The 15,626-nt window shown below is 34.9% G+C and overlaps 1 protein-coding gene across 2 annotated transcripts; it reads left to right on the top strand.

The window, feature by feature from the left end:
* The first annotated feature begins 267 nt into the window (after positions 1 to 267).
* On the top strand, positions 268 to 14,609 carry LOC122586015 (DNA polymerase delta catalytic subunit). Of its 2 annotated transcripts, XM_043758132.1 has the most exons (31): positions 268 to 552; positions 905 to 1,018; positions 1,453 to 1,559; positions 1,643 to 1,799; positions 2,187 to 2,382; positions 2,493 to 2,628; positions 2,737 to 2,874; positions 3,507 to 3,584; positions 3,727 to 3,818; positions 4,538 to 4,604; positions 4,691 to 4,762; positions 6,384 to 6,470; positions 7,441 to 7,560; positions 7,635 to 7,733; positions 8,374 to 8,481; positions 8,600 to 8,695; positions 8,769 to 8,834; positions 9,788 to 9,844; positions 9,945 to 10,032; positions 10,165 to 10,244; positions 10,414 to 10,527; positions 11,204 to 11,318; positions 11,505 to 11,677; positions 11,756 to 11,827; positions 12,247 to 12,321; positions 12,405 to 12,494; positions 12,569 to 12,729; positions 13,079 to 13,152; positions 13,273 to 13,360; positions 14,020 to 14,131; positions 14,262 to 14,609. In XM_043758132.1, exons 1-30 carry the CDS (start codon positions 306 to 308, stop codon positions 14,105 to 14,107), a joined length of 3,255 nt encoding a protein of 1,084 aa, XP_043614067.1. In that variant the 5' UTR covers positions 268 to 305; the 3' UTR covers positions 14,108 to 14,131; positions 14,262 to 14,609. The 2 variants fall into 2 exon arrangements, with proteins under 2 accessions (XP_043614067.1, XP_043614066.1); XM_043758131.1 differs by having other exon boundaries at positions 14,020 to 14,609.
* The last annotated feature ends 1,017 nt before the right edge of the window (positions 14,610 to 15,626 follow it).

The raw sequence follows: 15,626 nt of genomic DNA, 5'->3' as shown, positions 1-15,626 counted from the left end.
TTTAATGAAAATTATCTTTATATACTAAGTTATTTGTTAGAATTTTATATCATGTCGTGCAACGCACGGGTCAAAAACCTAGTTGTTTTAATATAGCTTTGGGTTCGCTGTTTTAAGGGTTTACGAATAAATTGACATAAAAACAAAAAAAACCTTAATCACGTGACACGTCCGTGACCTACACACACACACACTATAAAAGAACATCCCTAGATTCTTGGCGGGCTAATTTCACTTCTCTCCCCCGCCCAAATTCACACACACACACACACACACACACACACTTTTTCTCTCAGTCAGCAACCATGAGCAGCAACAAGAAGCGACCGGCACAACAGCCACCAGTGACACCGCAGCCACCGCCGAAGCACCACGCGGCTGCGGTAGAAGACGATTACATCGACGAAGATGTTTTCATTGACGAAGCCCTACTTGATGAAGATGAACTCATTCTTCGCGATATGCAAGATCGTGAAGCGCTCGCCAATCGCCTCAATAAATGGAAGCGCCCGCCTTTACGCCCCGGTTATATCTCTCAGTCCGAGAATATAGGTATACATATAATTATATGCTCAATTCACATTTCTAGGGTTTTATTTGATTAGTTTTTCCCAATTTGTTGATTATTGTTTTTTAATTATTAATAAGTTCTTTATAGATTAATTGTTATTCTTGCTTAGATTGAACTTGCGATAACAACATCTCATATGTAATTATATTATATATTATTGTAGTTATATACTTGTATATGTTACTACATTCTTAGAGGTAATATGCTCCAAGAATTTATCTTTGTGACACAATGAGCTGTTCAGTATTAAATAAAAGTCTGATTTTTGTTACTCATATGATGTCAATTGTTTTCTAAACTGTGAGAATAATAATATTTTTGGTTGGTAACCAGTTTTTCAACAATTGGAGATTGATTGTGTGAGCAAGGAGGAGGGCAACAAAGGGATGATTCCTAATTCATCTGGTCCTGCTACTATTATCAGAATTTTCGGTGTTACTACTGAAGGTAGTTCCTCAATTATTTTCATTCTTACTTCTTTGCTATCTATTTAAATTACTACTATGACATAAATTACTCTCTTTACATAGATGAACTTATGCATTGTATAGATCCCTTCAATTTGTATTGTGATTGTAAGCATGTTTTGTTACCAACATTGTCAGTATTGTAAGGATTCTTGTAATGTGTTTTGATGCCTGGGGTGAGGAAAGATTGTAGTTATCTTCAAGTATCAAGATGCTAAAATTTAATATCAAATGTAATTGGTTGGTTGTCGTATTGAGGCATCGGGATCAAAGCTTCAAAAGATTAAACTCACTAAATTTGTTGGTGGATGGATAAGTTTTTCAGCTGTTAGCTTACTAAAGAGCTATGATTATTACCAATATTCTGGATATAACATTTTTCCAGTGATCTGATGATTCTTGGTCTGTATTTAGGGAATAGTGTATGCTGTAATGTTCATGGATTTGAACCGTATTTCTATATTAGCTGCCTTCCAGGGATGGGCCCTGATGACATATCTCGCTTTCATCAAGTTCTTGAGGTATTTTCGTTTCCTGCTTATGTTCTTACGTGAATTTAACCAACGGTTTCGTTAATGTGCATTGCTGAACCAATTTCTCGCAGGGGAGAATGAGGGAAGCCAACAGGAATAAGTATCCCAAGTTCATTCTTCGTATGGAGCTAGTTCAGAAAAAGAGTATCATGTACTATCAGCAGCATAGTTCTCAGCCTTTTCTTAAAATAGTTGTTGCATTGCCGTCAATGGTTGCTACTTGCCGTGGTAATGTTTGATAGCATCTAGATATTACTTTTTCCAACATTTTTTTTTTGTTTGCAAAATTATGAAGATTATATATTTCTCTTAGTGCCACAAGGCCCAAAAGTATATACATGCTTTATGCATTTCAGCTTATGGCATGTTGTCTTCTCTTACTTTTGAATGTATGGGTTTTCCAACACTTGCACTGGTACTTTTTTTTGAAACTTAGTCATTCTAGCTGCTGTAATGCAAACAACTGCTAAAGTATGCAGAGCATATAATTCTGGCCATTGTACTCTTGTAGTTTAATGCAAATTAGCCACGGCGAATGCCTGAGGTTGCACAGTCTAGCCTCTTTTGGTGTTCTTTATTCTATCTTGTAGTAACACTCTATTTTAATCTTGGTAGGAATTCTTGACAAAGGTGTACAACTTGACGGTTTTGGTATGAAAAGCTTCATGACATATGAGAGTAATGTTACTTTTGTTCTCCGCTTTATGGTTGATTGCAAAATCAGTGGTGGCAATTGGATTGAAATTCCAGCTCACAAATACAAGAAGACAGCAAAGAGTCTTTCATACTCTCAGCTAGAGTTTGATTGTCTGTATCCTCACTAAAGCATTGATAGTGACAGTCTTCTTTAGATCAAGCCTATACTATGTTAATTTTAATTTTACCCAATTAGAGTAATGAATTTCTTGACAAAGATTTTAGTTATTCAGATCTGATTAGCCATGTTCCAGAAGGAGAATTTTCAAAAATGGCTCCATTTCGCATATTGAGTTTTGACATCGAGTGTGCTGGCCGGAAGGGCATTTTTCCTACGGCTAAAGTTGATCCTGTTATTCAGGTCTATTCATATACATTTGTTATTGATTTTACTTAGCAAAGGTGCCAATTGTTAAACTTAATAGTTATGTTTTAGATCCTAATTGGTTTTTTCATTTCTTTTCTGTAGATCGCAAACCTGGTCACGCTGCAGGGAGAGGAACAGCCGTTTGTGAGAAATGTTATGACCTTAAAGTCATGTTCTCCAATAGTTGGTGTTGATGTGATGTCATTTGACACAGAAAGAGAATTTTTGCTGGCTTGGAGGGTAATGTTATGTTTCTAATCAAGCTTGAAAAGTTATAGCTAAATTAATTATTTGAAGCCAGTGTATTCTATAACTTCTACCATTCATTTGACTTATTTAGTACCATCGCAAGTGTACATATGGACATTGCTTCTTTGAGATGTGAAGATGTGCAATCATCCTGCACTCAATTTAGTTATACTTCATACAGAAATTGGGATGAATCTTCCTTCATATAACTTGTGAAGCTTGCATGTCTATTAGTATAAGTAGTGTAGTTTATGAAAACACTTGGGGAATGGTTAATACTTCACTGGTTTTCTAGGGAACATGTTTTTATTTGTATGCTGCTTAGTAGAGATTACATTAGTTGTTTTTTATAATAATTTAATAAAAGGTTAACTAGTGATATGCGAATGGGCTTTCTGCTGCTAATGAGCTGATGTCAGGCCTTTTATTTTTACTATGTGCATGTATGTATTAATGTATCTACATATAACTCTTCATAGTTTCTTTTTTAACATTAAATCATTTTAGCCCAATTTGATTAATATTATATATTTATACTCTGTATACAATATACATTTTGATAGCTATGTTTTCAACCCGATATCATCTGAATTTCACAACTGTCACAACTTTGTCTCTTACAGGATTTTGTTCGCGAGATTGATCCAGATATCCTAATTGGTTATAACATTTGCAACTTTGACTTTCCCTATCTTATTGAGGTCAGTGGCCATCCCTTTTGTTCTCAGCCTTCAACTAATTTGGATTATAGCTTTAAATATTTTACATCTCCAGCTCGTGTATTAATATGGCAAGCTTCCGTAAACCTTGATATTCAGTAACAAAACATGTCTTGGCTTGCAGAGGGCAGAAACATTAGGGATAACTGAATTTCCTATACTGGGTCGCATCAGAACTACCAGGGCTCGCGTGAAGGATACAAATTTTTCGTCAAGGTAATGATTGATTTTATGCTTTACCTGCTACCGATGAAGGAGATTTGTAGCTCTATCTTTTTTTCATCTTCGATATTGTAGCTTGTTTTTTTTGTGTGTGTTTATGGTTCCTGCATTATTTTTAAAGTATATTGCCACCATTTCCCAAGGTCAAAAAGCAACAAGATAGTAGATGTGATTGAAATTTTTTCATTTAGAGAGTTGACAAGTCTTTCCTATTGAAATTCAAGGTTTTATACAAGCAGCCCAAGTACAAGGCTAAAAAAGGCTCGTGACTATTATGCCCCCATTTTCTCAATTGAATTTGTAACTGTTACATGTATTATATGCTGCATGACTCTACTTATTCATGGAAGTAGCTTTTGATAGGATGCTTCGCCAAAAACAAGATATTGGGCTGCAATCCCAGCTTCTGTGTTTTGAATTCAAGCTCCTAACTGACAAAAGACATAACTTTGACTTGCACCTTATAATTTATGTGGCCATGCCACCAACCTTCACTTAGTTTTGAGTGAGCATTCACTTGCTGTGTTTTTTTCTCTTCTTCCTCAGCAAACAAGCCCAGACAAGTGACTCTTATAACCTCTATCCTTAGAGGATAATTTTGCATTATACCTATTTAAGTTTATGGTCCTCATAAAGATACGATCATAAGGTAGCTTTGGTCTAAATGTTTATTCGTGATGCTAAATTTTGTCAATGCTGGTTTGGTGTTGCAGACAATATGGTACAAGGGATAGTAAAGAAGTTCTGCTGGAAGGGAGAGTTCAGTTTGATTTACTTCAGGTGATTTCATATAGAATATGTTATTTTAAATACATGGATGTATAGGAAGAACTACAAGGTTTTTAATTCCCTGTTTATGATTGCAGGCTATGCAAAGGGATTATAAATTAAGTTCATACTCGCTAAATTCTGTTTCAGCTCATTTTCTTAATGAGCAGGTATCGTGTTTTTGCTATGTCTGCTTTATACACTCCTATTACATCAACATTAACATCAATGGTTCCCAATCTTGCCAGGGGCGGGTATGGGTGAGGTGAGATGTTGACAGTCTTACTCCTACCTTAGGGTAGAGAGGCTGCTTACAAATGATTAACACACTTCTATTGTGAATAACGATTCCATTATATATCTTTTGTGCATTGTGTGAAATTTCGCATTTAATTGTTGGGAACATTTCCCTAATACTTAATGAGTCTTTGGGTCTACTGTAATGCTTGAGTTTATCCTATTAATGGTGGTGATTTTGCTTGCACTATTTATGCAAGTCATTATAGAGCAACTAACCCAATCGTCGGGGAGGTGGGATGTCGACCGTACATTATAGAGCGTACATATCGATTGGAACTGAGGGTAACAATTGTGGCAATACACCAATTTGTTGGTGGAGGGGCATCATGTTGTATCTTTTGCATGCCGTTATCTTTAGTTGATAGCCAAGTAAGGTTGTTTGTCAACATTAGGGACATAACCAAGATAAAGTCTGGGTGTTTTGATATGTTTAACCATATCAAAGGAACAAAAATAACTTTCAAATGAACAAATTTTCTTCTTGATATATAAACTATGCAGTCAATTTCGGTGGTATACCAGTGGTATTTCGGTTTTTGGTCCTCCACTGGTATACCAGTCAAGATTTCTGTCCAAAATTTCGTTACCGGGATTTTTGGTCAAATTTCGGTGGTATTTCGGCGGTATACCAGTTTTTCAGATTTTTTATATTTTTTTATTTTTTTCCTAACTTAAGAAACACTAACTTTTGCAAGTATTAACACCAATCTATCAAGTATTGACACTTTTAAGCTTGACTTTTGATATTTAGATTAAGTATTTAATTAATATAACTGCTATTTGTGTATAATTGTGATATTTTTGGTATATATATAATTATATATAATATTTTACATAATATTAAACTTACCGAAATACCACCGAAATTACCAAAATTTCCTATACCGGTCCTTGACAGAAACATCGAAATTTTGGTCCTTAACTACTTAGTATATAAAATAAAGCAAGATTTATACAAGGACTATAGGACTGAGGGAATTGAGATATTCTTACTTTGAACACTGAAAACTGATCTAAGAAGCAGAGATTTTGCTTGAATGGTTTCCAATGCTGTGATTTGGTTTACCTAACCTTGCCTGAAATGTTTTGTAATGATCGTTCAGCTAAATTCTATTGTATAATTGTCTTCAAAATGTATGAATTGCCTATTGGAAGTCCACTACTTAATGGATACTTAAAGTTCTTCTGGTTTCAATATCATTCACAAGCTGATGAGTTTTGTGTGCCTGGTCGAGAAATTGGAGCTGTGAAGTAATTTGGTGCTTGTAGATTTGAGAACATGTAAATTATCATTTAATAGATAAAAAATAAAGAGGAGATCAGAGAAAGAGGGAAAAAAGAATTTCAGTCTGCATTGTCTATACATATTATCATTCTCTTTCAGTATTCTATGCTTTATCTTTTGATGTAGATTGAGTTATCCATCTCTTGTTTCCATCTTTCTATATTACAGATGTTCTAAAGTTTTGGCAATGTGGTGTTTAATTGCAGAAAGAGGATGTTCATCATTCAATTATATCTGACCTTCAGAATGGCAATCCTGAGACAAGACGGAGATTGGCTGTATATTGTCTTAAGGTGTCATTCTTTCACGAGTTTACATAAGTAGTGATCATTAATATGGTGGGCCTACTAATAGCTTTGACTTAATCTTTGCCTTTTGATTTTGCTGTGTTTATTAAGTCTATATCTTTATATCACGTGTTCTAAATTTGGATTTGAATCAGCATTATTGAAGTCTAAGCTGGTTAATTAGGAAGTAGGGGTCCTTTCACCTCTTGCTGACTGTTATTTCAGGGTTTAATTATTCAGGTGTATAGTGGGGTTTGCTCCCCATATGGCTTGGCTATATAATCAATATACTAAACAAAATCTTAAATTAGCAATGTGGGAGGGGTAGTCTTGGGCTGTTTATATCTAAGAAAAGGGGGAGATTATAATTCACTATTAACTTAATTAGAGTAAAAGGCTAAAGTAAGATAGTTGCGAGAGTGTAAGACAGCTAGATGGCGTATAACTATATAAGTTCGTTTCATTGTTATCTTGGACCAATATGAGGATACTAACTAAAAGATAAGCAAAGTAAGGCTTGCACTTGCACATGCTTTTTGTTTTTTACTCTAGATGCATGACTTAAGGTAGTTCTCATTTATTGGTCGGTTTTCGACTCATATTTGCACACTGAGATATTAATGCAATCTATATCAAATAGGCTCCATACAGTGTATACTCTATGAAACAATATCCCCGCACTAGTACTTTACCATCAATGTGGTTTGCACTTGGCAAAGCCTTCTAAAATTGCAAATTTAGGTCACTTCTCTATAGATGTATTCGCTGGAAAATATAATTATAACAGAGATGTTGATAAAACATGGTTCTGTCTTTTGAAAGTTTAATAAAGATGGCATTTACCCAGATATGGACTTATTGCAAGCTGCAACTGCTAAAATATGCTCAAAGAGGAATTTCTTTTTGTATTTTAATATGCTTTTAGTTTAATGTGTAATGTTTTGTACACCTGAAAGAAATTACAATGTTTTTACAGGATGCTTATCTCCCTCAACGGTTGTTGGACAAGTTAATGTACATCTACAATTATGTGGAGATGGCTCGTGTCACTGGTGTTCCCATATCATATCTTCTTGCTAGAGGACAGAGCATCAAGGTCATCTTCTATTGACTCATGTGCTGATTGTTTTTATGAGTTTTAGCTATTAAAGTTTAAGTGACTTTTTGCAGGTACTTTCTCAACTTCTAAGGAAAGCAAAAGAGAAGAATCTAGTGCTTCCCAATGTGAAGCAAGCAGGATCTGAACAAGGGACATATGAAGGTGCAACTGTGAGTATATGTTGTTCAGCGTCAAAATCAATAATATAGACTATATCCACATTGTCTATGTTCCTCCTACTCTTCTCTCTACAAAAAACAACGTAAAACTTGCATCCAGGCGAATCAATGCTTAAACATTTCAACAAAGATGAAAGTTTGTCAATGTATGGTCGCATGGAACTCGTGACTAATAATCTTAGCATTAGTAGGCACATATTCCCAGTGTGTGAAGCTCATAGTGCAAAGCTAAGGTCATGAATGGATAGACCCACTTTAGAGCATTTCTCATATTATAAACCTGTTGTCCAGCTTATCAGCTGTGTTTTGAGTTGGTGATGGTGTCCTTGAGATTAGGTCAACTTAATTGAGGAGGTTTCAATATATATTGTAACTCAAAACATCAAACACAGATCTGGTTTGGAGAATTGCTTTTATTGGATAACCATTAAGCTGACGAGTCAAATTTTGAAGTATTTGTGGGTTGTAACTCCAAACATCTAACGTCACCTGTTTAGGTTTTAGCGCCCATTGCTTTTGTTATTTTACAACCTTTTATCTTATTGCATCCCTTACTTTCATCTTCTTCCTGGAATGCTTATGTTAGTGCATTCTAATGAGATTTTTTACATTGAAATTATCTTCTGTATAGGTTTTGGAACCCAGACCAGGATTTTATGAGAAGCCAATTGCTACATTGGATTTTGCATCTTTATATCCGTCAATCATGATGGCATATAACTTATGCTACTGCACTCTAGTGAGATTTTTTCTTATTGTTTATTGATGTGTAGTGTGCAAGTTATGTATCTAGGAGAAATGAATTTACCATTGATTAAGATTTGTCGTGTCAATTCTGATTTGCCTATTCTTTTAAGGTGACTAATGAAGATGTTCGGAAACTTAACCTTCCACCTGAATGCGTCAACAAAACTCCCTCGGGTGAAACATTTGTCAAATCAAATTTGCAGAAGGTATTCACTGATTAGGTGCCATGATGTTTTTGTGAGGAATCATTGTAACAAGTGATTACAAATGTAATTTCAGGGTATACTTCCAGAAATTCTTGAAGAACTCTTAGCTGCTCGTAGGAGGGCTAAAGCAGATTTAAAAGTATGACACTCTTCTTTTTTCAAGTCTTGTATGTATTTTTCTTCTAGTTAGTAGTGGTCATATAATTTCCGGATGGAGATCTGTTCATGTTAAAGCTAAATGGTATTTCCCAGTTAACAAGTATTGGACTTACATTAATAGTTAGCACTATGTAATGAGGCACACCGTTCCTCTTATTGTTGGCTAACCTTAAACTCCATAGTGTAAGTTCTGGTTTTTAAGTTATGAAAGGTTAAAATATTTTAATTTATCCAATAAATAGTATATGCAAGTGCTGTTGGTTATGTAGTCAAATAAAATCTTTCCTGAAATGTTTGAGCACAACCTTTCCTTGGAGTGAGGATGTGTACACCATTTTTTAGGCATACACCACTAGTTTACACTTCAAACTACCAAATTTACAACACCATAAAGCATAAGTTGGGTGGTATACGGACCCCCTTTTATTGTGGTCTTCTCGGCCTGAAAGTACAACTGAGCTTAGGATGTTCCCCTGTAAGGTTCTGTTGATTCCATTAAATCATAAATAGGGAGCTATTCTAATGGGAAACTGTCATTTACAAAATCAGGTGCCTTAGGTTTTGCATTTATCTACTTTATTTTCCTTCAAGTTGTCGGATGCAATTTTATGTTGGATGTTGAAACCTGAAAGTAGAATTGGTGATATTGATATCAGAAAATGTATGCCTCTATTGTGAATGCTCTGAAGTAGATAATATGCATTTAATGTGTAGTAGATCCTTTACCAAGTTTGATTGTGTCTAGTAATGATTGTAGAAGTGATCTGTTCTGTTGATGTAGTTTTAGATGAGAAAAGATTTAGTAGAGCCTTTGAACCAGATATTAACATTAGCCATGTAGCTATATTACTTGTATGCAATTGAAAATTGTGTAGTTGACACTTCTTCTATAGTTTGTCCTGGCTGTACAATAACCAGTTTGCTGGTTTCCAGGAGGCCAAGGATCCACTAGTGAAGGCTGTTTTGGATGGTCGACAGCTGGCTTTGAAGGTAAGGCAACCATCAGTTATTTATATATCCACCTCAGTTTACCTTTCCGTAAGCTGTTTCCTTTCACATAAATAACATTGCTTCATTTTGAGATCTCCAGATTAGTGCAAATTCGGTCTATGGGTTTACAGGAGCTACCATTGGCCAATTACCGTGTTTAGAGATATCCTCAAGTGTCACGAGCTATGGTAATATGTCATAATCTATAAAGTTTATGTTTAATTACGTACGTGGATGTAGTTTGAATGATTTTTAATTACGGTGTGTACATTTTCTTGGTCGTAAGGTTACCTGATGCTATAGGCTTATTGATTATGCAGGCCGACAGATGATTGAACACACAAAAAGACTTGTCGAAGATAAATTCACGACGCTTGGGGGATATGAACATAATGCTGAGGTATAGTACTTCTATTATTTTATATAGCCTCTGACATGGTAGATGATTAAAGCCTGTCAGAAAGATGGTGCCCATGCTTGTTATCTGTGGTCTCAGCTGAGTTCATGTATAAATGTTTGGTTCTTGAAGTATACCATTTCACATATAAACTGACTACTTGAAATGGCAGGTGATATATGGGGATACAGATTCAGTTATGGTTCAATTTGGTGTGCCCACTGTGGATGAAGCCATGAAACTAGGTAGGGAAGCTGCTGATTACATTAGTGGGACTTTCATCAAGGTAACTTCTGTTCTGACATTGACCGTAACTTAAGGGTATCACAATCTCCTTTTCGTTGAGATACTTTGAATGCTAAACCTAGATGGTCGTGACATTGAAACTGATATATGGTATTTGCTTTACCTTATATATTATAGTTATTAACTAAATTCTACGCTTAAAACCATATTTCTTGGTAAATAGGTTCACAAGTAAACTTCTCTGTAATAGTATTTATAAAATTGGATCTTATATGATTGTCAAGAAATCCATTTTTATTCAATATAATGCCCATGCTATGTCGTTTTATGATAAGTGAACATTCAAGTCTTTTGTTGGAAGGCATTTTCTTTTGCACTCATGAGTCCTCCTGTTACGTAACCACATTCTAGTTAAAGCCATCGGTGTGTGGCTAGCTCTAATATTTTGCTTAGGTTAAATGATAAGTTGAAGAGATCCTAAGCTATTATCTGGTCATCAATCATGGGTAACTTAGTGCTGTTAACTCATGGATAATACTTTCTATTCTCAGAAGTTTATCAGCAGGTCTTTTGCTTTATCATGATAAACCATGAGCATCTCATACATATAGTTCTTGATTTTATGTCACAAGCAGTCCGCTCGTTATGGTTTGGCTTAGTTTGATGCTAATGTATTTTATTTTACTGACTTCTTGCCAATCGTTTTTTCTGTAAAGCCTATCAAACTAGAATTTGAAAAGGTTTATTTCCCGTATCTACTGATCAGCAAAAAAAGGTATGCTGGTCTCTATTGGACAAATCCAGAGAAATATGACAAGATGGATACAAAGGGTAAGCAAGAGTATTTATTTTTTTATTCATCTCTTTTATAATTAAATATGTCACATGACCACTCTCATTGCCAAATATAAGGGAATAGTCAATTATAAAGACTTGGTGCACCATGGTTGCTTGCCATGTTTCAGATATCTGTCATAAATCAATATCATCCTCTTATCCGCTGAGTTCCATTGTCAGGTATTGAAACAGTTCGAAGGGACAACTGTCTATTAGTAAAAAATCTGGTGAACGAGTGTCTTCATAAAATACTAATAGACAGAGACATACCAGGAGCCGTTCAGTATGTCAAGAATACCATTTCGGATCTGCTTATGAATCGCATGGATTTATCTCTTCTGGTTATTACGAAGGTACCAAATTATCTAGGCCTTAGTGTTTCACTTTGTTAACGAATTCTTGTTCCTGCACTAACTCCATCTATCTAATAGGGACTGACAAAAACAGGAGGGGATTATGAAGTCAAGACAGCACATGTTGAACTCGCAGAGAGAATGAAAAAGGTGGGCACTACCCTGTGTGTTTTATTTTTGGTCATGCTCGTTTTGTCTTAAAAATATGTTAAATACCCTTGTCTGCAAATGGTAGATCAGTATAGTTGTTGATCCATGACCACCCATGATATCATAAATGGCAATAATATAAAGAGCTCACCTGCAAGTGTGAAATCTGTTTCTTTGAATATCATATATATTAGATAAGGTTTTTATTTCACTTAATTACATATATTTGCAAGTTAGTTATAGGAATATTCTTGCTGACCTTCTAAAAGGTATGTTCACTGTTGGGTGGAAACACATGTACATATTCTTTATATCTTGTATAATTTCTAACATTAATGTTTTTTACAAATTTTTGATGGCACCTTATCCGGCACTTGTAACAACTATTGTCATGTTATGCAAATTTTTATTATTTAAAGCGAGATGCAGCTACGGCTCCACATGTTGGTGATAGAGTACCATATGTCATTATCAAAGCTGCCAAAGGTGCTAAGGTAAAAACATAACAGTCTTATATCTTGATTTTTATATGCTGTTGTGTATCATTGATGATTTCAATTAAATTGATGATGACCAGGCGTATGAGAAGTCTGAGGACCCAATATATGTTTTGGAAAACAATATACCCATAGATCCTCAATACTACCTTGAAAACCAGATAAGCAAGGTATGTTCAAACATAGCTTTTCTTAGTTGAACTTGAACTTGATTCTACCAGCTGCTAAAGAGTTGATGTTGTAGCCACTGTTGAGGATATTTGAACCCATCATGAAGAATGCTAGTAGAGAACTTCTCCATGGAAGTCACACTAGAGCTATTTCCATCTCTACCCCATCAACTGGCGGGATAATGAAGTTTGCAAAGAAGCAACTAAGCTGTGTTGGCTGCAAAGCTTTAATCAGGTACCTATGAATTGATACTTCTTTTTTCATTCTTCTTTTTTAATGATGTCTCTTTCAACATGATAGTTTGGCGTACTTCATATACGATGTTAATCACTATTTTCTCTTGTCTGATAGTAAGTAACGATTCTTACTTGTTTAACACACTAGTCAAACCTGCCACATAAAAATTTAGTTTTATAGTCTTATTGGTTTCATCTGTAATCAGCCTTCACCTTTTAGGAGTAAAGTCACAAATTAAGTTTTATAGTCATCTGTGTAGTTTGTCTGCAATGGATCTTTGCTATCAGAAGCCCTTTCATATACTCATGAGTTTGTTCCAATGATTATTCTATTGCTTTTATTTCAGTAATAAAGATCAGACACTTTGCTCACATTGCAAGGGAAGAGAAGCTGAACTTTATTGTAAATCCATAGCTAATGGTATGCAAGAACTTTTTTCTTCCAATATCTTTTAGTTGTCAAAAGGCTTTTCTCTCTCTAATAAAGCTAACTCAAGAAGCTATAACTTCTGATAACCCTTTGTTTCTGCCTCAATTATAGTATCCGAGTTAGAGAAGCTTTTCGGTAGGTTATGGACACAGTGCCAAGAGTGCCAAGGATCTCTTCATCAAGATGTCTTATGCACAAGGTGACTATCTTTTTTGCTTACAATCTCATGAATCTGTTTTTGCAAATGACAGTACCTTCCCCGGGTTATTGTCAAAATGTCATATTATCAGTTGTGATTGTGACATTGTATGCCCTTCTCTAGGCTACCTGCGATTAGATGCAGTAAATTGGGTGGGTTGGATATTGGGTCAAAATTGGTCATATGCGTATATTTTATTATTGTAAGAACCCATCCCACATCGGTATGAGAGAAGACATTTGATTCCCTTCTAAGGCTAAGATAGTGGGCTACCAGTATCCTTCCACCACACTTTTTAGCTGAACCGGATACCGAAGGTTTTATTTCCCCTTGCACATATTGCGATTAGATAACCAACCTTGAGTTTTAGTTCCCCTTACGCATATTGTTTCAGCTTGTTTTGTTAAAGGATGATATCTGATTTAATTTCTAATGAAAGTCAACCCAAGACATGCCTAAAACATATAACTAGTTTCTAAGCTACACCCATTTTAACTGTTGGAAAAATAATATAACACAAAATGACTTTTATGTACGTACTTTAGTCGAATTTTGAAATTTGCCATGTGTACTCTCAGTCACCATTTTAATGTGTTAAAAATTCTAAGTTGTTTTTTTGTTTGTGTGATGGACTGATGGTTATATATTTGTTTTTGTAGTCGGGATTGCCCAATATTCTATCGGAGGAAGAAAGCACAGAAGGACATGGCTGAAGCCAAAGTCCAGTTAGATCGATGGAACTTTTAGTATTTTTCAAAGGTTGCAGAACAGGTACATTGTATTCATTCAGCTCAGATGAATTTTAATCTCTATATCTCCTTAAAGAAACTCAAGAACCACACGAGTATCTCCAGAGTGTTCTGAACTAGGAAGGAAAAAATGAAATTTTGCACTCTGACAGCTTCTGAATATTGATGCAAAGAAGCTAGAGATTCTTTCATTGTTTTGCTACTGAAGCCGTGAAGGTGCGTGGGAAGCGGATAGAAATATAGGATAAGTATCAAGTCTAAAAGTTGTCATCTTACCCAATGTTTGAGCCAACTGTCATCACTTGTAACCATGTAAGCGTACTAAACATCAGGTTATGGTACGCTCGTAAGGCTGGTTTTGTTTACAAAATTCCAGATGATAGTTTGTCAGTGTATAGGCTCTTGAGTTCTTGTTATGGTATTTTGGATTATCTGACAAAAAAATGTATTATTGTTGTAACAAGTGTAATTCAAGTCTACTAAATTACTCATTTGAATCAGTAGTTTGTTCTTATTCTTCTGATTATGCATGGTGCAATGAGCCAATGAATATAAATGTCTAAATTTATGATCAAGATGTGAATATCTGATTTGATCATATTAGCAATAAGACAAAATCAACATTGAATAGATGTGTTGGATTTGGTCATGCCCAAACCAGATTAGGGGTGCTGTCATTATCAAGTGATTTGAGTTCGAGGCTTCGAGCTAGTGTGATTTAAACCTATCAAGTATGAATTTGTAAATGGAGCTGAGGTTGATACTTGTATTTTGTAATATAATAAGTTGATATTGAGATTGTAAGATGTATACTCAAATTATTCCGGAGCTTGCATTACTGAACACCCTGAATTGACACATATGTTCTGGTGTGTCCTTGGATTGATGATGAATTTCTTCTACTGAGATTTATTATGCCATCTTATCGACTTCAAGTTTACTCTACTATGTTTAAGGTCCCTAATCTGAAAACATTTGTGATTTGGTTATTCAAGTCCGTTGACGGTAGATAGCATCTCATAAGCCGTTGCTTTCCATATGATATGATGCAAATTGATACGATTTGTATCTTTTTCATAATTTTTTTTTATGACTAACATCATCTAAATTTACTTCATTACCAAGTACATAAAAATATACAAACACTTATTTGGAGAGAACACTGGGTTAAAATTATAGAGATTAGACAGTGGGGAAGCTGAGCGAGTGAGTGGGCGCCAATAACTTGGTGTTGACGCCTTGATGAGTCGAATCATTATCAGCTTTGATTTTTTCTTTTTCAAAACCTCTTTTTTTTTTCCATACAATCCCAAAAGTAACTTTTTACATAACTAGTCATTATTTTAACTATTTTAAGAGACAATAATGATATTTTATATAAAAATAATAAATAAAACAAATACGAGTACAAAATTTATATCCAATCAATAAATGAGAAATATTTTATTGGATTTGTAAAGATATTGCAAGATGAACACGCTAGATATGTATGCATATCAAGGTACATATTTTTGGTT

Source organism: Erigeron canadensis, chromosome 1, assembly GCF_010389155.1.
Source record: "Erigeron canadensis isolate Cc75 chromosome 1, C_canadensis_v1, whole genome shotgun sequence".
Lineage (NCBI taxonomy): Eukaryota > Viridiplantae > Streptophyta > Magnoliopsida > Asterales > Asteraceae > Erigeron > Erigeron canadensis.
The sequence above is the reverse complement of the archived record's forward strand: the minus strand, read 5'-3'. Positions and strand labels throughout refer to the sequence as shown.